General features: G+C 44.6%; 1 protein-coding gene across 1 annotated transcript in view; it reads right to left on the reverse strand.

Moving 5' to 3' along the window:
* Positions 1–23,496, reverse strand: part of LOC138505094 (uncharacterized) — a 717,078-nt gene that overhangs the window by 635,992 nt on the left and 57,590 nt on the right. Inside the window, exons 6-10 of the mRNA XM_069625408.1 lie at positions 18,248–18,514; positions 10,771–11,197; positions 8,613–9,320; positions 7,553–7,782; positions 4,055–4,318 (exon numbers count right to left, since the gene is read on the reverse strand). Coding sequence (XP_069481509.1) covers positions 4,055–4,318; positions 7,553–7,782; positions 8,613–9,320; positions 10,771–11,197; positions 18,248–18,514 — 1,896 coding nt within the window. The remainder of the gene's footprint in view (positions 1–4,054; positions 4,319–7,552; positions 7,783–8,612; positions 9,321–10,770; positions 11,198–18,247; positions 18,515–23,496) is intronic.

Raw genomic sequence — 23,496 nt, forward strand, 5'->3', positions numbered from 1 at the left:
CAGATTGTGGATATGGAGAGTCTCTGGAATTATATAATACATGGATCCTGCCTGAAGCTGAACATCCATTGAAAAGGCATGTCATTGCAGCAGACACCCATTCGACTTAAAGCTTGAGACTTGGCATATCCTCAGCTTTTGGCCCAGGAAACTCATTGGCTGCAGAAGCAGCTCTCTACCTTGAAGAGGGTCCTGTCTGGACTGCAGCCTAGTTCCCACTGGTGCAAGGATCCAAGCCTGACAACCTCTGACCTAGCTTTCTTTGTCCACTCACCTTGCGTGCAGTTTCCTGGGGTTGTCCTCCACCAATGAAGAAGCAGTGTTCATCGTCCAAGATCATCTGCCGTGCACAGGTAGACATCATTAGCAACTGCATCTTCTTCAGAGATCTGAACAACCATCTATCTGGACCCTAACCCAGCACCTATTTCTGTCACTGCACCTGCAAGCACTTGACCTCCTGCAACAGTATCAACAGTGTGAGTAGTCACCCCCGAAACCTCTTACTTACCTGGGTGTTGTCATCTTTAGTATTGTAGTTCAGGAGCTGAGTGTACGTACCACGCTTGGAGCCCACTCTTACACTATATTGATTAAATGGGCATAAATTCAACTCCATTGCACTACCATTGCATTGCCATGGGTGTGGTATTCTGGACTAGGATTCCTCTCTCAGGATCCCTTAGTGTGCAGAAATTGGGAGTGACCCCCTCTCTTTTCTGGAACAGATTTTTACTTAAAGTGTTTTTTATCTGTGTACTAAACACTTTAGAATACTTGAAATTCTCTTTCATGGTGAGGGCAGGATTACTTCAGTTAAAATTATAATTATAAAGCAGGTTGTTTTATATTTGTTTAACCACTTTTTCAACCACTTTTTCTTCTCTCCCCTTTACTTGAAAAAGGTTTTCTACTACTTTGTAGGATTGTTTATATCTGTGTAAAGAGTTGTGTAGCCCCCCTTTGAAACAACCTGTTATGATATCTATGCATAGGTATCAGAGTGTGTAATAAATAATATTCCTTAGGTTTTACCTGCATGTGTTTTGGGCCTAACAAATAGAGTATTTTACATCTCTGCAGCCCTCAAATACTTGCCTCCCTCTAAGTGTTGTAATTGTACTTAAATACCATAGCCCTGATTTTCTTAGTCAACCTTACTGCTCAGCCTACGATACCCAGAGAGTGCTTTGGTCTCTGAGACAGACTCAACATTGCCAAAGAGGTAATCCATCCAAAGACATTTCACACCATGAATATTTTCGCATCTCAAGACTGTCACTTCAATCAAAGCAATCAGTGAACTGATGTTGCTGGTGACCACCATAAAAATCACTCACAGTATTATAGCTAGGAATTTTACATGATTTAGTGCCCACTGTAGGCCTTCGTGACTAAGCTTTTCATTCGTCCTTTCCTGGACATCTATGTCTGCTTTGATTTTTCCCTGTTCACTTTAGTCTGAAAGGTTCTATGTGAAATTTCGCCATTTTAATGGCTGCACGCAAAAAAGACTGATGCCTTTTGGACGATTTTGTGCAGCATTTAAATGCAGAAATATAATGTCTCCCAAACCGCGGGAATCTGTTCAACCTGAGTTATTTCCTTCTTGGACTGCTATAAGATTCAAGTGGTAGATCATTTTGGCCTGATGATGAGCCCGTGTTCATGTGAAAATTGAGCCGCAATACTGACACTTTTATTACCATGCATGAGTTGTCTTATTGACTGAGCTTCAGTGGGTATAGTCACCCAAGGACATCTTCCTAAACTTCTGTGTCTACTTCACCACCAAAATGCTATAAGCCGTTATATTTGCCAAATCCCTCAAAGAGTTTGCTCCTCATCCTGTACCCTTCCAGCGTTACACTTTTTTTCCAAAGATCTTGTAGGAGAGTTGAGGTATTTTTAGTTGATACATAAAAAATGTAACATGCATTTTTCTTGTGTCCAAAGACCTCTGCCTGGTCGTAAGTAGTGCATCTTCTGCCTTTGATGTTTGAGGATACTGATGTCATATTTCTGATGCTCTATTCATCAGTGCATGTCAGTGCATTTTCCATTGCGTTGCTCATGTTTGAGGATTGCTTTCATAGATTCTTCCCCATGAGCCTTTTTACATTTACTTCCCGTTGGTTTTTCTTTTGTGGCACCGGGCTGAACACTAGGCAAGTCTTTTGAATAAGGACCTTCACCACCAGGTGAACAGTTGACACATGCAGCGCTGGCTTTGTGTAATGTTAGAAAATATGAGATCTTTTTTCATTTGGTTTGCAAGATTGCAATTTAGGAAGAGAGCCATGTTAAGTCAACACCTAGTTGGTCTATACTTTTTCAGATCCACTTAAATTGTGACCTAGATCAGAGCGTGGTCGTTCAAATTAACATTGAAAATATCCACTTTAGTTATTTTGGCACCAGCGTGTGGCTGGATATTTGAATATTGGCAATATCAACTTTGGTCATGCCATCCTTTCAATTCCTTCATAGGTAAAGGTAATTGATATGGGATGAGCTGTTAGGTGAAGTGCAGAGGACAGCATACTCCCTCCCAATGGGTGTGCTAGTTTCCATTAGTGCACAATGCCTAGCTGCCTCAGAAGAGTCTGTAGTGTCTTTCTGTGTCAAGTTTTACTGCGTCCAACCAACTAGGATTTTGTACGAATGGTGTTCAGACGCTAGTTTGAAGTCCATACCTACAAGCAAGTAAGGGCATGTGTGAACGCCTTTATTCCCCATAATATTATATAGTATGTCCTTGGAGTGTATGTGTGTAGAAATAGGTTAACTAGAGAAACTGCATTTTTTCAAAATTAGGATGCAGGATCAAGTACTTAGAGGCTTGATCATTTACTACCTGTTTCTGCCCTCCATTTCTAAGGGATACAACTGATTAGATCATGAAAATTAGAGCAATGGCCGGAGTGGAACTCAACCCCACCACTCCCATTTCAATTAAGTCACCTCCTTTGTAATGAAACGAGTCTCCAGGAGCAATTGATGTCATGTCCCATACCTCCTGGACTGCTCCAAGTAATGTGTCAAGCAGCCAATATTCTACAAAGCAATATTACCTGCACTAGAGCATGTTCGTGGCTCCCTGTGTTCAGGCTTCATGGGTATTTTAAGAGCAGATATTCCCCTTCCAAGAGTTCCCCTATTGCTGCACCTGTCTCACTTGGGCGGTCTCCCCACTCAGATCATCCCCTCACAGAACCCTCCCATATTTTTTGTGATTGTGCAGATGCATTTGAGTGTGCATTGAGCATTGCTGTAGCCCTTTTAACATTTAAGGGCCCATGTGCACAGTTCAGTGAGCTGCTTCTATGATATACTGATTTTACTTTATTCAGTTTCAATTGCCCCATTGCCCTGCGGCAGCACACAGATTCCCAGGAGTCATTTGTCATGTATCTTCCCATAGGTTGTGGGTACTGGAACTACCAGTGCTGGCCATTTTTCTGGTGTATGCAAGTGGCACAAGAAGGGGCATCAAAAACAGACACCAGATGAAAAGTGTAAAGGCAGGAGCTCACGAAGCAAGCCCACCGAAGCCATGCAATACACAAATATTAATAGCAAGAAAATAATCATGGTAAATAACACAATTATCAAACAGCAGGACTGTGATAAATAAATACTAACATAACATTAGCCACCTAAAATCATTGGTTCATTATATTAATCTAAAACATCATCACCATTAACATCAAATTGCGCGATTAACCACGGACAAACATGAAATAAGGTGTAGAGGCATTACCAATGAGGATGCTTCCTATTTTACATATTTACTCCAAACAGTACAGCAAATGGGCCTCATTACGAGTTTTGCAGGAAAAAAGTGGAGGTAATTCTGTTACCTCAATTTTTGCAGCACCTCCAAACCACAAGTTTTGGAGGTAAAGTGGAGGAACTACCTCCTATTACTTAAACCTCATAAACGTGCAGGTAAAATTCACATTGAAGTCAACAATTATTTTCTGTCTTTATGTATTGTGGCTGTTTTGACACTTTCGACAATAAATCTGTACACTGTAACATATACACTTACATGTTACTCCCGTCACTGGATCTGATGTCTCATTGTAAGGGCCGCTGGCTGTTGTGATTGTGACAGTGTATTCCCGTCCAGGGAGCAAGCTTGTGAAAGTAACAGGCTGTGCAATTGTGCTGTTCTGGGTTTGGTTGACGGCCCCATGAATGGCGATAGTGTATAGTTCCACGATTCCAGGGGGTTGGTTCCAGCTGATCTGCAAGGAACTTGTTGAGTGATTGTTTATGACAGTAATATTCCCAGGTGGTATCCGTTCAGGCCCTAAGGAGGAAAAGGTCAGATGTCTTAATAAACTCTAAATTGGTGGAGCATTGAGACACAAATCATAATAGATATCACAGATGTATAAGGAACTGCATTTGGGGTCACCAGGATATGCCTGGTAACTCCCTAGGAACCCACAAGCACTGCCTTGCAATTCCTGGTTCGGCATCCGAGAGAGGAAGTCTGGCCTACCTGACCTCACCAGCTGTTGAAGACATGGGTCACAGAATACCCCTGAGGTTAGAGCAACTTGAGGCCGATTGACCAGTTTCAGGGGGAGCATAACTGGACCAACAATGTATAGGCATGTGCATGCGGATCAGGCAGTAACAAGGTAAACTACACGAGATATTGCTCTGTATACTGTCTGGAACGAAAGAAGAAGTAGTCATAAGTGTCAGAGGGCATAGGTCGACAAATTAAGAACGCTTTGTGCTTCGGTCAATAAATACATTGTGTTCGCTGTCAAGCAATTTCTTTCAATGCCTGGAGTAAGGAATGCATGTTTGATTATATCTTAGTGAATACTGGATGTCATCAATGAAATGTGCACATAACACAAGAGTATATGCTTCTAAACTGCAGTGGGATCTGATAGAAGCACCACATAGTTTTGGATCTATATCATATAATGGCAGCACTGATACATGTGTGAATCCATCTTACAAGTGATTATAACTATAGCAAGGATAGGTGCTGGCAATGAGTCCATTCAGTTAAATAAAATATGTATTCCCTTCCTTGTGATAGGCAAAAATATTTCATTCTTGTAGCTTTACATTCCAATCTAAGTCAGTATGTGTTTCACACTTATACATATTGTTTAGCGATCATCAGGGTTCTTGGAATATGAAGGTGACATAGACGTCACAAGTAAATTAACCTAATATCATTTTAAATAAATAACACTATTTGGTGCATTCCATTGCAGGTAATGTGAAAGCACTTTCTTTGAAAAAAGATTGAGGTGTCTTTGGTAAACAGAAAATAGAGAAAGAATCACTATGTGCTTAAGAATTGAAACCTTAAGTGGAGGCACATATATTGAAAGAATCAGATACAATTAATCCGCATCCCTTGTGGAGAGCGAGAGCCGCCGCCCATCTCTATGCTGAAACCTGCATGCACATGCATAGTAATGTCAGAGTGCTAGAACGATGAGATGGTGAGCAAGCTCTTCAAGGTCGTTAAAGTGCAAGGAAGTGAATGAAAACGAGCAAAACCAACAAGTATTTGTTGCTATTGAAAAATTGAAGAAATTAACCTCTGCAGGGCGCATAATCCAACACACTGAGAGCACATTGATACCCATACATCAAAATGCTGGGAGGCAAATTCTCCCAGTGTGTCTGTAATTAACATATGAGAATCCTGTTATGAGCCAGTGCAATCCAAAATCTAAGTAAATAAAAAAATGTAAGAGGGACTGGAGAGTTTATGGAGAGCAGGGCTGACGGCCTGATTCCACATTTGCAAACATTGGCCACTGTCACGTTGGATAGGCCATTGTTTTTCATTGGTTGGTAAAGGGTCAATATGGTGCATGTAAGGCAGTGTTCACAAACAATTAGACTCATACATTTCATATGATTTAATTAAGTGTTTGTACATATTCATATTGTGTGAAAAATTATGTGGCACATTAATTAGATGAAAAGTTTAAAAAATTAAAGCAATGAGTATAAACTCATCTATTATTTCAATATCTTTATTAGGGTAGCCAGGGCAACATGGCATAAAAGGTGCTTTATATTGATTGTGTGAAGTGCTTGAATTTGAAAAGTTGAGGGAGGTTCTCAAACAACTTGACCCCTACATATCAACTAAGCCAAGTAGGTATTGCTTGGAGTTACTTATTTTATTTTTTAGGAACTTTATTTTTTGAAATTTTAAAAACAAAGGAAACAGTTACAGAACATTCCACCCCTATTGGGGGTGAGTAACCCCAGTGCCTTCCCAAAGCCCCCCCCCCATCGCCTTCCCCCAGGACCGCCAAAGTCAATGTTGTAATGACACCCTCTGGCGAACTAGCTGAACAGCCGCCGGTTTATGTACCTCAGTGGATCAAAAAGCAGAGTTTTGGGGACTGTATCTCCCCGACGAAGTCGTAGAAGAGTTCTCGATTGCTTCATTGATCAAAAAGATCACTAGAGGACACCATATGTCGGGGGGGGGCAGTCCTAAGCAAAGTGGACAAAGTCTGCAGATGAGTATCCGCACCTTTCACATTTTGCTGATTGGTCCGGTTGTTGTCTATTTTTTTTTTACGGGGGTAAAGTACGTCTGATGTAGATAGTTAAAGTGTATTTGCTTTAGGCGTTAATTAAGGGCGTGAATTAAGGGCTATTTTTTGGGTTTGTTTCAATATGTATGCCCACTCCTCGTCTGGGATCGTTACCTGGAGGGACCTCTCCCATCTAGTTTTCGTGCGAGTATCGATGGAAACCGTGTCTGATAGGATGGATTTATAGATTTGTGAGACTAGTCTGCCTTCACCCTGGGCTTTGATCACGTTGTGTAGTAACTGCCACATTGGAGGTTGTTGCGGGAACGTGGGGAATAAAGCCTGTAGGGTATATCTGGTTCTAAAGTAGATGAACTTATCCAGGGGCATGTTACCTCCTCTTTCAGTTGCTTGTTGGGCTGTGATAAAGGAGTCTTCAGTCAACAGGTCTCCAAGCGATTTTATCTGTAGCTTTTCCACCCATTGGTGGAAGACCTTTTCAGAGTTTAAGGGGATCCCCAGAATAAATTTGATTGGAAAGAGGGGAGAGAATCTCACCTGACCATCATATTTTCGTGCAAGTTTTTTCCATACCCCATATGTCGCTAGAACCACGTTCATCGTGTTAATAGGCACTGGGAGCTGACTAATGATAACGGCCCTTAATAAATTGGGCATTGCTAATGCCTGTTCTATCTGCATGTGTGGTCTGATAAAATGATTAGCATACCAAAAGCTGAGGAATTCCTCCTGGGCCACCCAGAAGTATCTTTCTAAATCAGGAAGGGCCAGTCCACCACTGGACACTGGGAGTGTCAGTGTTGAGTGAGCGACTCTGGCCGGTTTGCCCGCCCGTAGTAGGTCGAGAACTAGGCTTTCAATTTTCTTCATAAAGGATTGTGGGATCAAAATCGGGATATTGGAGAATAGGTATAGTCATTTTGGCAATATCACCATCTTGACTAGGGAGGCTCTCCGCCATAAGGTCAGTGGGAGTGCTTTCCAACGGTTTACTTTTTCCTGCAGTGTTTTCGCAACTGCTTCATAGTTATCTTGGAATACCTCGTGGTAATTTAGCGACATCAGTATCCCCAGGTAGCGCATCTTTGAGGTCTCCGAGGCGAAGTTGTAATCGTCAGTGAATGGTTTAGAACCGGGAGTGAGTAGGAATATAATTGATTTTGTATGATTAATTTTTAATCCCGCTATTGCCCCAACTTGATCACTTCTCTCATAACTGGATTAAGATTTTCCACGGGATATCGTACAAATAGCGCCACATCATCGGCGTATAAAGATATAATCAGCCTGTGTGAGTCAATGTTGAGGCCCCTGTGCAGTTGCTGGGACCGCAGATTTGATGCTAATGGTTCCCTTATTAGGGCGAAGATTAATGCCGAGAGTGGGCACCCTTGTCTAGTACCTCGTTGTAACCTGATGGGGGAGGACCTCACCGATCCCACCAGTATTGTAGCCTGTGGGTCGCTGTATAATAGGGAGACAAGTTTAATGAATCGGGCGCCTAGGCCCATTTGAGTAAGTACGGCGAACAAGAAGGGCCATTCCACGGAGTTGAATGCCTTTTCGGCATCGAGTAAAACCGCAACAGCCTGGCAGGTGGGGCCTAGGGCCTCAGTGATACCAAACAGTCTCCTGATGCCGAAAGTCATGCAGCATCTGGGCACAAATCCAGCCTGTTCCGCAAGCACGAGGCCCGGCATCAGTGGTAGTAGCCTGCTGGTGAGAATTTTTGCCAGAATTTTGTTATCAAGGTTGAGAAGGGAAATGGGTCTATAGGATGCCCACTCTTCTGGGGGTTTGCCTGCCTTGTGTAAAAGGATGATGTTGGCCTTGCGGGATGATCGTGGCAGGGAGCCTGTTTCTAACGCTTCGGAGTATACCTCTGCAAGTATAGGAGCTATGGTTTCCGCAAAGGCCTTGTAAGATTCCGCGGTTAGTCCATCAGGTCCTGGGGCTTTGGTGTTTGGGAGGGTTTTAATGGCTTCTACTATTTCCTCTGGTTTGATGATTTCATTAAGAGGTTCACGCAGCTCTCTTTCTACCCACTAAAGCTCAGTGTCTTCAAGATATCTGTTTAGGGTGTCTGAGCCTGAGTTGCATTTAGAGGTGTATAGGTCTTGGTCGAAGGTTTGGAATTCCTCTGCGATTTCTTCATCTGTGTGTACAACTGTGTCGTGTTTAGAGTGTATCCTCTCGACCATTGTCAGCTTTCTGTCGGCTCTGATCAGTCTCGGGAGAATGGCTCCAGGTCTCTGGCCTTTGCCGCATTGGCAGACCTGGCTGTTACGGCCTAAGAATTTCAGTTTGTGTTCCGCCATGGTCTTGAAGTTTTGTAGCTCTTCCTTAAGTGCTGCTTGGGTGTGTGGGTCGTTCTTGTTGGAGAGTTCGAGTTTGAGTTGTTTCAATCTTTCTTCACTAGTGGTGAGTTCCTGCCGGATAAGCTTAATGATTCCATTCTCCTTGGCAAGGCATACTCCTCTTATGAAATTCTTTAGCGTTTCCCAGATTGTGCTTGGAGATGTCACCGTGCCTAGGTTTATGTCTAAAAAGGTTGATATTTCGTCACAAAGTTCGGATGCAAAAACTTGGTCTTGTAGGGATCCAGGCTTGAAGCGCCACTGCAGCAGGCAGGATTTAGTAGTGGATGGATTGCATATGAGGGTCACTGGTGAGTGATCGGAGAAGGTTTTAGGTAAGATACGACATTGTTCCCAGTGGACGGGGCCGCTGGCAGATACCAGCAAGTAGTCTAATCTGGAATTAGAGTTGTGGACTGTCTAATGGAATGTGTAATCACGCTGATCCCAATTGCTGTGTCTCCAGGTATCAACCAGCTTGTAGGCTCTGCAAATTTCCTATACTTGGAGGCTGGCTTTGGAGGTCGGTAGAGTTGTGCTTCGCGACCTGTCTTTTACGGGGTCTAAGACGGTGTTAAGGTCGCCTCCCCAGATGATTGTTGCTGCAGTTTGAGTTGAGAGGTGTGTAAGTACCCAATCAAAATTGTTTTCTCCGTCGACGTTGGGGCCATAGGAGTTGACAAGAATAATGTCTCTACCTGCAATTATCCCTCTCACTAATAGTGATCTGCCTTCTGTGTCTTTCTCAACGTTGATCATCCAGAAAACAGTTCGATGGTTAATCAGGATTGCCACTCCTCTGGCGTATGACGAAATGGAGGGGAAGTACCTGTGGCACCCCCAGTTTCTGGCCCATTGGTGTTCTTTCTCAGGGAGTGGGTGGGTCTCCTGAATCATGGCAATATCTACTTTGTGCCTCTTTAAGTATTGAAGGATCCATCTTGTTTTAGAGGGGAGGTTGCCTCCTCTAATGTTCCATGTGGCGACCTTGAATTGTACGACCGGTGTGGACGATTAAGCTGGTGTTATTGTCTTCGTCCTGGGTGGACGTTGGGCACTTTGTGAGGCATATTTTGCTGCTTGTTGAAAGCTTTGGTGGCGTCCCACGAGGGGTATCAGGCTTGGCGTGTGGTCTGCGGGGCGCCGGTGGGGTAACAGGTCGGTGGTACTTTCCCAATTCCATTACTGGCTTCCTTCCTTACACGGGCAACCCCCGTCTCCCACTTACTGTTTTTGATAACTTTGCTGTGCAAGGGGTACCAGGGGCCTCCCAAGTTGAATGGCCTTGGAGTGTTTAACTCCTGTGTACATTTTGGTTAGAACGCTGTATGACTTGCATGCAAGTGGGTGCCGTCGACCACGCGTTGGTTAAGGTGGATTTCTGTGTGCTCTTTCTCGCTGTGCTCGTGCTTGGTTGGGGTCTGGCCCGGGGTATCCGGCTCTATCTAGGAAAGCGTTGGCTTCTTCCGGTGCCTGGAAGAAGTGTGCTCTCCCCTCATGCTGAACTCTGAGACTCGCTGGGAAGAGCATGGAGTAAGTGAGTTGATTATCCCTGACCCTTTGTCTGACCGAGGTGAAGGATCTCCGCTGTAACTGTACTGCTGGGGAGAAATCTGAGTAAAAATGTATTCTTGTCTCCTTCATAATGTAGCTCGCCATTTTCCCTGGCTAGCTGGAGAATAGCATCACAATCTTTGTAATTGAGTAGCCTGGCGATTATAGGTCTAGTGGGTGTCCCTGGGACGGGTTTGGAGGATGGAATCCTGTGAGCTCTCTCCACCACGAACATGTGGGAGAGGGCCTCACGACTGAAAAGGGTGGTGCATAGCTTTTCAACAAAATCTTACATTTTGAGTAGCATCTGCTGTTCCCTCACCCCAATAAACCTAATGTTATTTCTTCTGGAGCGACCCTCTAAATCTTCGCATTTGGTGATGGTCACCTTCATTTGGGATTCCCGGTGACTGACTTTAGCTGCTAGGGTTGCTGTACTGTCATCCAGATTCGACACGCGTTGTTCGACCTCGTTGAGGCGTTCTGTGTGGGTGTCCATTCTGTGTTGCAGGAGATCTACCTTCGAGGAGAGCCCATCCATTTTGTTATTGAGGCTCCCAATGCCAGCTTTGAGATCTAGTAAGAGGCTCTTAATGTCTATAGTGGAAGTTCCGTCGTCCATCTGGGCAATGCTGCTGGTCGAGGGTTCGGAGTCCTCTTGGAGCCTGGGGCTCTTGGGGAGTGCGCCGGATTCAAAGGTAAGCTTCCTTTGGGACCTGTCTGTTTTCCCCATTGAGGTGGTGTGGCAGAAGATGCCGCGTGGGTTGTGATGTTAGATGGTGGTTGTTTCGCTGCTGACTGACTCCCAGAGCTGGGGTTCGTTTAAACTTAGCTTAAGTGATTCGCAGGGGCGACTGTGCCAGCAGGGCTAGGAGACATAATCCGGACCTTTGTCTCTGATTGTGCTTGTTGTATTTTTAGGTCTCTGCCATGTGGGAGCCGGGTGGGAGGGGTTCAGATGCACCTCTCCCTGGTGGTAGGGCGTGAAAGGTCGCCCCGGACACCCAGCCAAAGTCAGTGGGTCGTGTGTGTCTTCCGGGGGGTTTATCTCATGCGCAGTGGACTTGGTTGGATATGGTGATCCAGCTGGTAGAGGCAGCTATATGAGGAGGGGGAGCGGTAGGGAGCTGGCGGCGAGTGCTTAAAAGAAGAGAGGATTTCAGGGAGGACTGTAGAGGTCTGGGTTGGTCACCTTCAGCCCGCTGAGGCGAGCCACGGAGCGTTAGTTTCTGCTCTCCCTCTGTCTCTCCGGCACCTCTGTGGTGCTCCGGTGTTTGGAGGCGCACACCGTGTTCTGTGTGCTGTGCAGGTCCAAGCGTGTGACTGGAATGAGTGGGTAGCAGTGCTCTGTCTCCATTGCCTCAGACGTCCGCTGCCACCTGGGGTGGGACTGAGCTGATTGCGGCTCTCTGATGTTATCTGCGGTCTCTGGGCCTGCGTTTTGTCACCGCCAGGTCTAGTGCAGTTTGTTTGCCGGCCTCAGGCTTCGGGGGAAAGTAGGGCCCCAGGGGGGGCAAATGTATTTGCAGTTACTTGATCTTGGGTTTTTGGCTGGGCCTGGCTTGATCGCGCTGGAGGGGCTTGTGCAAGGCTGCTGGTAGTTAAACAGGTTTTCCCCCCAGCGTGCTCTGTACCTGCTGAAAGTGTTTATCTGCTGGGCACACTTTCACGTTCTGCTTCCGCCTCTCTCTCACCGCGCTGGGTCCCCGCCGCCCGGGGGGGGGAGACAGAAGAGGGAGGGAACGGAGCCGTCGTCCTCCGCTCTCGCTCTGTGGTCGGTGGTCTGGCTCCCTGGTGCCCTGCACCGGATAGAGCCGGCGTGAGGAGAGGGGGAGCCGCGAGAGATGGCGTGGACCAGCTCCTCGTCCTGAGGCTGACCCGCGTGGGTGATCAAGCGTTCGCTCGGCTCTCCTGTGGGTCTCCGCGGTCCCTGGATCGTCTCTCTGTCCTAGGCTGCTGTTGCTTCGGCAGGAGGGTTAGAGCAGCAGGGGGAGGGGGAGATCCTCTCCGACCTCCGCCTGGAGTTTGCAGGTGTTCGCCCCAGCTCTGCCTCCCGAGGATCGTGTGAGGGACAGGTAGATCTCCCTCACCCCTCCACAGCCGCAGGCCAGAAAGTCTTTTCTCACCAAGGCTCCCTGCGGGCCCGCGCGTTCCTCCCGGGTGTTGGCACAGGGGGGGCTGTGTTTAGGACCTCCGGACCTCCGTTTTCACCCCAAACCTCATGATGTGATAGAGTAGAGTTTGTTGACACGGGTGGTCGACAGTCCATGCAGGTTTTACCAAAATTTATGGATGATTGTGTCGGATTAATGTTAGGCCGTGTGGGAGCTCACTAGGAAGCGGGCATCTTGGTTGGCCCTCTAGCGCCCTTTGGAGTTACTTATTTACCAAACCAATATAATATAAAGTGCAATGTGTTTTGTGAGCAAACAAATGCATGCTGAAGAAAATATGCTTTGACAAAAAAGGCAATTAGATGAGGAGGAGAGTGTAGGAAAAAGGGTGTTCATTGTGACCAGTCAACGTGTAAATGCAGTCGATAGACACAATCAATATTATATGCAAGGAGAACAAATGTAATCACAAATTATTTTGAAAGAAAACATAGATTTCAGTATCAGAATTGAGCCAGACATTTTTTGTCATAAAAGCAGAGTTTTGGAATCATCAATGTCCATGGGCCTCATTAGGACCCTGGCGGTCCCGTAATAAACGGTGCCGGTATGGGACTGGCACCGTTCATTACGGGCTGCCCTATTACGAGGCCTGCTAGCGGGTCCCACTTTTCACGCCTGGTCAGACCAGACGTGAAAGGCGGCACCCGCTAGCAGGCCAGGATGCTAACAACGGACCCGTCATTAACGGGCCGTTGTTAGCATCATCCCCACTCTCATTGAGCCCTAAGGGGCTCAAATGGGAATGGGGATTGATTTTTACCAGGTCGCAGAAAAAGGCAATAACCGGATCCACCAAGGTCGCAATGACCCGGTTATTGCCCTTTTCTGGGACCCGGTAAAAAAAGTCATTACCGGCGGCAGCCGTGTCCTTAATAAGGGCACGGCTACCGCCAGGGTCCTAATGAGGCCCCATGACTCTTATCTGTCTGAGATTCAGGTTAGAGGTCTCTCTTGCCAACGTGCAGCGAAAGTCTACTGACGCGAACAATTCTTGATCACCCTAAAATGATTTTTGTGCAGAGGACTGATTGAGCTACCAACATTCAATTTGTTACAAGCATATTCCCTTGTAGTAATATTAAACATTCATTTGTAGGAACATTGTAATTTTAAATCTGAAGAAATGACAAAGTAAACATACTTTTTACCACTTAGAAATTCTATGTTTTTATTCCTGACCAGCGGGCACATTTTACAAATGCCTCCTTTTAATGTCCCTGGAACATAATTGGAAGCTGTGTCGTTTCAGTAGCAATAGAATAAAAAAAATATCTCAGCATAATATGGCGTTTCATGGAGTTGATCTAATAATAGTAACATCACTGCTCTGCACTTAAGCACCAGGTCCAGTAATGCCTCCCCCACCCCCCTGTGAGGCCAATATTGCTGTTAGTATCCCAGCACGTTGTCCCGGAATGCTAATAGTGCTTTTTTTTAAGTTGAGAAAGGACATGTACGCCGTTTTGCAACTTAAGAAGAAATTTAAAAAAAAAATATGGACACCCTGGATAGGGGGAGAAGGGACTACATGTTGTCCCTTCTCCCTTTTCATGCGTCTGGACACTCCAGGAACACTAGTGCTCCCGACACTGGCGAGGGACATAGAAGCAGAAGGTAAGTCGGAAAGGGATGAGACGGGGTGAAATGTGTGGATAAGGGGAGGGGGTTGCGGAATCGGGACGCAGGGCACGGAGGGTCACTTACATCACTATCTGGAGGGGGAAGATGGCGGCCTCCAGCTTTGAGGAGGCTCGCAGTTGGGGCTTTACCATGTGGCTAAGCCCCGTTTCTGAGCCTACTCATTGGCTGGGATGCCAAGAGCATGCCCCCGGCAGGTACAATTGTGATGGATCTGGTCGTATTCAATTCTCATGTAGAGGATTTTTTCCTTCTTGGATCACAGAGAGCAGTAAGGCCGGTCTTTGCATAAGGCAGAGCAGGCGGCTGCCTGACATGCCTGCCTCCAGGGAGCATTGAGAGGATCAACACACACACATGCTTTTGCATCATTTAATTTTATACAGTAATACGTACACTGTGTATGGTGGTAATGTTATTTTGAGATCAGACACTGTCTGAGAGAAATGTATGACGTCATTTGGGGCGGTCACTCCCTTACAACCCCTGCCATATTGGAAAAAAACTGACGTAAAAGCGTCTTTTTTTAATATAGGTGCCGGCTTCCTGTCTGTTCCACTGCGGCAGGCGCCACTGGGTCTTGACCTGTGGCGGGCACCACTGGGTCTCCTACTGCTTTCAAGAGATCTGTCAACCACGAAAAGTTACAGGTCTTGAAAGCATGGCTGCAGGGATCTCTGTGGGGGATAGGAGGAGGGGGGTGAGTGTGGTTCTAAATGGTATTGGGTGTTTGCTTCCTCCTTCAGTTCACATACAAGGAAACACCTTGCCAAACATGAAAGCCGCTTTTCCAGCCGTAGCAGACCCATAGTGTGCCCTAACTCATCTGGCAGTGCTTTTGGTTTCTTTAAAAAGCTGTTTGAGAACATCCATCCAGTGTTTTTCTCCCATGGTACTTATTGCAGAGGAAGCCGTCGCTCGCAGTCAGCAGAGGCGGCAGAGCCAAGCCCCCTTCGATCTCTGCCGACTGCCGTGTCTTTCACCACACTGGCGTTTCCTTCGAGTTAGTGCCTGCAGAAGTGGAGGCAAGGTCCTTCCCATGCCGGCCGGGCTATGTGGCAAGCTGAAAGGTTCCACCTCAGGCATGCCACAGCAACAGGGCATTGAGCGGTGCAATTGGAACCTGTGACAACACACCTAGCATAGTGACTCCAAGCAGATGAGTTCCCGAGTCGGGCACAACATGACAAAGCGATACTAATGAGAAAAGAACCTGTGCCAATGAAAGTTCTTGGCAGACATCATAGACCCCAAGGTGATGCTGTCGTCTTGTTTGCCACCGCAAGGACACTGCTAAGAAAGCCGTAAACACTTCATGTTTAACCATGGGTGGTATAAAATGCATGCCACCTATGTGCTAATTGTTGCGCAGTGTTTTCCCAGGCTGGTGTGGCCTAGACTGAATGGGCAAACCGCCCTTGCAATTGCTTAGTCTAATCAGTCCCTAATAAAGGCAATTTGTTTGATAAGTCCGGATCTCTTCACAGACTTATCCAGGCCATCTACGCACTGAACAGCTTCTCAACAGACCTCTGGAAACGTGGTCGCTGGGCTTTTTTTGTAAACGTACTGAATGCTTTGGTATGGAAAGAGGAACCATTTCACTGAAACCAGAGGACCTCACGTGCCTGTCATACCTGGCAGTTGCGGCTGCAGCCTGCGCAGTGAAGCCACTGCCCAGGAGGTTGCAACACAGGTAGGATGCATGTCGTGTTCTCCATGCATTAGATTTTTAGTTCATAGAAGAAACAAATTGGCTTTTATATGTATTTTTAAACTGTTGAGAAATTCTGTCAGTAGCACCATGGTACCTAAAACACACCCTTTGTTATCTTCATGGGCTCAGTGAAAACTCGGATCACAATGTAAAAGCCAATGTGTTTTTCTGTCACATGCCAAGTGCTTTTCCACATGCTCCCATAATGCCATTATATGTCTGGCAGAATCGCCATATTTTAAGCAGAGATGGTGTCAGGGCCTTTCAACCTTTTCAAATGGAAGGGGCCTCGAGCCTCAGTGGGTCCCCCAGCAACTACCCCCACCCCCATGTTGCCAATCACCAGTCTTGTAACATAGCAATATGTTTATTTCTCTATTTTTGTTCTAGGGCTTAAAATGTACGCTTTGCAGCACTCATTAAAAGCTGCATTTTCCCACGTGATATACAGAAGTGCTATCACCCCATTGCCTTCTAACACTGGTTCCTCCACATCACCACTTGCGGACAAAGAAGGGTTTAGAGCTCTTCAGTGGGTATTTTATGTTTAATATCCCTGGTGGCAAAGGGCAAAGTCAAGAACACATAGGGCTCATTACAAGTCTGGCGCAGCAGTAAAAAACTGGCAGTAACGGAATAACTGCCACTTTTTCCACACCGCCATACTACGAGTATGGCCCTGGAGTGGGGGATAAACCTCCAGCATCATGCCGGAGGTAAAGCCTCCCACTTTCTGCTGAAAAGCAGCAAAATCGGTGGAATTATCGTGGCAGTAGTTCTGTGGGGGATAATTCCGCCAAAAATGCCACATAGAGTCCAAAGGACTCGAAAAAATGGGGATTAACTCTCCCACCACCACTTGTAATTTGGCGGTAATTCCACCAGACCAAGTGGCGGTAACGGTAATTCCATTAGGCGGTATTCCGGTAGGATTTACCACTGGAATAATGCCCATCTCATGATGAGGCCCATAATACAGGTAACATTCTAAGAAGGTCACCTAGTATCTAAAATATGCATTTTCTATTGCATTTGTATTTCCATCTAGTTATTTATCGAGTGTCCTATTTAGGTATTGGCCCAAAATGTCGCCCTCACAATTACGAGGGCCGAAAATGGCGACTTTTTTTTTTAGACCCACCCCCTACACCATATATATATATATGTGGGGCAGGGGTATGTAATATAATGTCAATATGGGGAGGTGCGGGGGGTCTCCCCCTGCATATGTATGTGGTGTAAGGGGAGTTTACATTTTAGTCAGCATTGTCGGTCGTTGTAATAATAGTGGTTGCAATAATCCCCCTATTTACAACATTTGCAACACACCAATTTTGTTATTGTCATTTTGGGGGGAGTGGGGTGCCAACGATGCTTCCCGTCTGGGGTGCAATCTGGTGTAAGACTGGCCCTGGAGAGCAGCGATGATATGGGGCCGTTTTGTGCCTTAAATCAAACAGTTGTTTGATATTTTTTCTGCACTATTTCATATTTATTTCACAGCCAACTCTCGCAACAAATGATGCTGAATAAGTAAAGCTGATATCCTTAACATTATGGTTCAGGATTAGACTTTTCTTACGTAATGAATAACCATTTCAATGTTTCTAGGTTAAGATTGGATACAGCCAAGTAACAATTTGTTTAAGGAAAATATTCCCAGAAAACGCACCATGGTAGCAGTGCAGAGAAACATATTTGGAGAAAAAACATCAGTAGTGAAAGCTTCCTTTTTCTATGTTTTAGCAATTTTTGCAGGCAAAGGGGCATTGACATTTAAATATTTGCAAAACATTGAGGCATATGATGGCATCTTTCCGTCAAAAACATGCGCACATGGATTGTATAGACTCTTTCGTAAAAAAGCAGAAAATCTTTAAAGCATCAATAATTGCAAGTCAGGCAAATGACATCACATTGGGAACATTGAGGGGTGCTGATGGCACACCCATAGAATCACAGTCAGCATCTGTAGCAAAAGAACTGGGGCAGTCCTGATATCATCAGAGCTCCTTTTAACACCTGCCTTATATTTACGCTTGTAGAGAAGCAGTGGACGTAGTGAACAGCTCTTGCACTATTACCTTTAGCTTATTGCTAATAAAGAAAATAAATTCACAAGATCACTATAGGTTTTGGAAATACTGAATTCATATTTGCTGGTACAATGTGAGAGGACAAGAAAATCAGTGTATGGTATTCATGAACACAGTATACAAAAACAGAAACTCAACTTACTTGTGAATGAAGATATGATACCAGGCAAACTGGTATAATTAGCAGCAGCGACTGTCACAATGCGTATTGTGTAGTTTGTTCCAGGTACCAGGCTCACAAGCGTGGCATAGGGAGTGCTGTTTGTGACACTCCAAGCCCCCTGTGAACTACTGTATGTGATGTTGTAAATGAAATCTGCACCAGTCATATTTGCAGCAGGCGTCCACTCAAGGGAGATTCTGTTTTTCTGCACATTCTTCAAGCTCAGGAACTCTGGCATTGAAGGATCTATGGAGCATGAAAATATGTCATGTATTACATGAAATGAAAGACGGAAGTGAATCGATTCATTGACTATGCTTACCAGGTCCAACTGCAGGCAATGAGGGCCGGAAAACATGTCAGATTGTCGGGCTATCCCACATTAATATTCATGAGATAAATTTGCATACAATATTTCTAAATTCATGCTAATTTATCTTATGAATATTAATCTGCGATATGCTAAACAAGGCCAGGTTTGCAGCCCTGGGGGCCTGGATTTGGACACTCCTGATGCAAACAGCAGAATACAGGATACACCTCTGCTATTCAGCCAAGCCATCACATTTAGAAATAGGATTACATATGGAATCACATTTTTTTGTCAGTGAAAACTCTGTAATAAATATTTTTAATAAATACGTATTTAATACACTTTAACAATATGACCTGCCCCTCTTTGCATGAGCATCAGAGTTCTTCATATGCAACACATTGGCAATCAATAATGTAGCAGTAACGATGGAGATTACAGAGGGATGTAAATTATGCAGATCCAGGTACAAACATGAGCTGATGGCATTGAGGAGAGCAGGTCAGTGGGGAATAAGGCAAAAGTTTGGGTATCTCTCGTGGACTCTTTTTCAATGTTCCATGTCAAAGATTTAAAGAGAAAGCCATTATTGATTTTTCAAATTAATGTTTCACTAAGTACATTAGGAGTAAGCAGCCTGTGTCTCTCTAGAGGTGTTGGCTTATGGCTCCAAAGATCCTGTGCCTTTGACTATATGGCGAAGGGCATATGGGAGTTGTAGGTAGGGCTGGACGATATATCAACTTTTGGAAATATATTAATACAGTTTCAGAATCGATATAGGATGAGACAATATCATTAACATCGAGTTATATACATATATATACATTATTACATAAACTACCATATTGTATTTACATTTTGATAATCACACAGCTCTGTGTATTCTCAAACAGGAAGAGTAACCTTGTATTTGCACTTTATTTTGATCAGTGTCTTATAAATATAGGTGTTTGTGACATCTCACATGTAGTTGGCGGCTAACAACTGAGCATTTAACCCACACAAACATTATGAGATATGACTTTTGGTCAATATTGCCCAGCCCTAGTTGTAGGCCAAAACTTCCGGAGAGACAAAGGTTGCATTCCCCTGAAGTACAATGAAAAACTGCAAATTTCCTCTTGTTTTTGGTCTAGAAGTGGGGTAGAAAAATGTGGAGTTAATAAACTACAGTTAAACACAATAGCATAAACATATAATCATTAACAGACCACGGAAGCAACAGCATTACAAAATCATCTAAAACTTAACCGAAAAGTCATCAAAGAGCAAGTAGCATTGAGTTGATAAGGCAACATGATGGTTATCAACAAATCCTAACATATTTCCTTCACAATTGCAGGAAACAAAAGGGAAGAAGTTGGTATGCATATGAGGACATTAAATAAAAAGGTGGACAAAAAGAGTAGAGATTGCATCCAATATTCAGTCCTCCCACGCATTCCTTAATTTGTCACACATTCACTTGAAGTTCTTATGATTCCCCATGCTCCCTGTCTCCAGTCTCCCCATCTCTAATATCCAGTCTTCACCCTGGAGAGGTTACTTGGACTCCAGGTTTCGTGAAACAAGCTTTTTTTGCTAGAGTCCAAGCTTTTCTTAATCCACAATCTGAGTTGAGTGAACAGGAATTTGGTAAAATGAAGAATCATTTAAGAAGAATAGCTTTCAGTTGAGCTGGACATCAATGCTGAGGACCAGGTCAATTAGTTCTTAATCCTCGGCCAGCTAGGAATGATGTTAAGGCACTATGACATAAAATACGTGTAGATGCCAATCTCTCTGCCACAGTTACAGAATTTGGCATCACATGTCCATTTCCGAGTCCAATGAAGTCCAAGATATATTTTTATTTCAAGAGACAATCAGCCATATTGATGATCAATTTAGATATTGTGCCAGGTCAGAATAGAGACGGAGACACTGTTTTGATATTGCTGCTTGTTTTTTTATTAAATTATTGAAAAAAGGCCTAACTTTTCCAATTGCTATGTGGGTGTTCCCTTGCTATATAAAACACTAAGGTGGTCGTTCATCATCAGGAAGTCATACAATGAAATCAAGTCTGCTGTCCAAGAACTAATCCTAACTGATCCTTCCACTAGTCTAACAAACTAAGTTCAGGAGAATGTCTCCCTTACTATTCTTACCTAGTTGTGATATATACTTTTGGTATGCAATGTTCCCCCTCTCTTGGGATGGCTTGGTTTGTGAATCTTTTCTCTTATGGGCTTCACTTGTCTTTCCTTCATAAAATGTTCTTTCTGGTTTACAGTCTCTGCCTCTTAACAAATGTGCTACATTCCCCTCTTCCCAGGGTACTTGAGGCCCAATCTTAATGGTCTCTTTTCCAGCTTTTATGGTGATTCGCTATCTCACATTATTACAGTTCCATTTCCTCGACTTTAATTTCATTGTCTCATGAATTCCACTGTGACGATGTTCTCCTGTTTTATAATGGTTCCCCGCTGGACTTCTGGTTCTCCCGTTCTTCCCGTTACCTTTCAATCTGTGGGGGAACATCACCGGGGTCTGGATTCACTCGTGTTCACTTCGGTCATTTGCATTCTTAACCTTCTCGTCTTCTGCAGTGTCCCGCTCTCGGGCCTATCTCTCTGTGCGACCTGGTAAGCCAGCGGGTATCTGGACGGTTCGCTGACTTTGCAGCTTAGCGTTTCTTTGCGTTGTTGTATGGGTACACTGCCCACCACAAAGTCTTTGTGGTCAAGCCACCACCTTGATTGGAGTTCCCGTCTCCTTGGTTTCTCTCTCCTTATCGACGCTTGGTGTCCAGTGTCTTGCTCTCGCTCTCAGAGCTGGTCCGAAAGTTGCAGGCTCTGCGTTTCTAATTCACTGCACCTCTCTCAGGTGTTACGCTGCCAGGGGGCTTCCCCTGTTTGCGTATGCATCTCTCTGTTTCATTTTGCATCAGCGTGGGCTCTCCTTTCAGCCTCTTTGTCTCAGTTAAATGGTGGTCTCTATTTAAAGAGGCATACTCTCTTTCTTGTTTGTAACAGTATATTTGAGTTTCTTCTTCAGCGAAGTCTCTTGTTTTTATACTGTTCTTCACATCTGATAGTCCCATGTATGCCACCATGGGGAATGACTTAGGGAGTTCCTCACAGAAATGGGAGTCCTTATCACCTAAGGAGGAGTCACTCCCAGTTAGGTGCCACTTGCCCAGACACCTATGGAGATTCTTGCAAAGCGTGCTCACCTCCCTAGCCTCAACGGGGGAGGCTCCCCCTTGGGGAGAAGGGACGAATTACTTCAATGCATTAAAGTAGGGAACTTCGAATTGTTTTCTGGGATGTCACAGTCAATTGAAAATCATGTTTCCTGATGCATCCACCAAAACACTTATAAAAGAGTTGCATATTGTTGTTGCATAATCGTTTGTTAATTGCCTTGGTCTTTGAGCTCTGAACAGAGGGTTCTTGAAGTGTAGTAAAAACATTATCTAAACCATTTCTTTCAGAGCCCACTTAATATGTCCAGAGGAAGTGTTCCTCGGCTAGAAGATGAGCCAAATGTATTTATTGTTGAAGGTAATCCCTACCCCAGTAGGCTGAATGACTTCGGAGCATCACTCACTCTCATGAACATGTCATCTTTGGATTCCTGATAAATCATTTGTGTGACTGAACTGGTTGAAAGTCAAATTGGGATTGCCTGGTCTTAATCCACATTTCGCCCAGTGAATATCTGTTGCTGGATCGATTTATGGTATCTGGCGGTTCATGATTTAACAGCCATAAGCTGCATGCATGATGAGTAATACTCCAATTGATGCTCTGTTGAAGTCCCCTTAGCCCAGATTGTGGATATGGAGACTGTCTGGAATTATATAATGCACAGATCCTGCTGGAAGCTGAACATCCATTGAAAAGGCATGTCAATGCAGCAGACACCCATTCGACTTAAAGCTTGAGACTTGGCATATCCTCAGCTTTTGGCCCAGGAACCCCATTGGCTTAATAAGCAGCTCTCTACCTTGAAGAGGAACCTGTCTAGACTGCAGCCTATGTCCCACTGGTGCAAGGATCCAAGCCTGACAACCTCTGACCTAGCTTTCCTTGTCCACTCACCTTGCCTGCAGTTTCCTGGGGTTGTCCTTCACCATGGAAGAAGCAGTGGTCATCGTCCAAGACCATCTGTCGTGCACAGTTAGACATAATTAGGAACTGCATCTTCTTCAGAGATCTGAACCACCATCTATCTGGACCCTAACCCAGCACCTATTTCTGTCACTGCACCTGCAAGCACTTGACCTCCTGCAACAGTATCAACAGTGTGAGTAGTCACCCCCGAAACCTCTTACTTACCTGAGGGTGGTCATCTTTAGTATTGTAGTTCAGGAGCTGAGTGTACGTTCCACTCGTGGAGCCCTCTCTTACACTATAGTGATTAAATGGGCATAAATCCAACTCCATAGCACTACCATTGCATTGCCATGGGTGTGGTATTCTGGACTAGGATTCCTCTCTCAGGATCCCTTAGTGTGCAGAAATTGGGTGTGACCCCCTCTCTTTTCTGGAACAGATTTTTACTTAAAGTGTTTTTTTATCTGTGTACTAAACACTTTAGAATACTTGACATTCTCTTTCATGGTGAGGGCAGGATTACTTCAGATAAAATTATAATTATAAAGCAAGTTGTTTTATGTTTGTTTAACCACTTTTTCAACCACTTTTTCCTCTCTCCACTTTACTTGAAAAAGGTTTTCTATCACTTTGCAGGATTGTTTATATCTGTGTGTAAGTGTAAAGAGTTGTGTGACCCCCCATTGAAACAACCTGTATTGATATCTATGCATAGGTATCAGAGTGTGTAATAAATAGTATTCCTTAGGTTTTACCTGCATGTGTCTTGGGCCTAACAAATATGGTATTTTACATCTCTGCAGCCCTCA

This window comes from Ambystoma mexicanum, chromosome 11 (assembly GCF_040938575.1).
Source record: "Ambystoma mexicanum isolate Mex_15411 chromosome 11, UKY_AmexF1_1, whole genome shotgun sequence".
NCBI lineage: Eukaryota > Metazoa > Chordata > Amphibia > Caudata > Ambystomatidae > Ambystoma > Ambystoma mexicanum.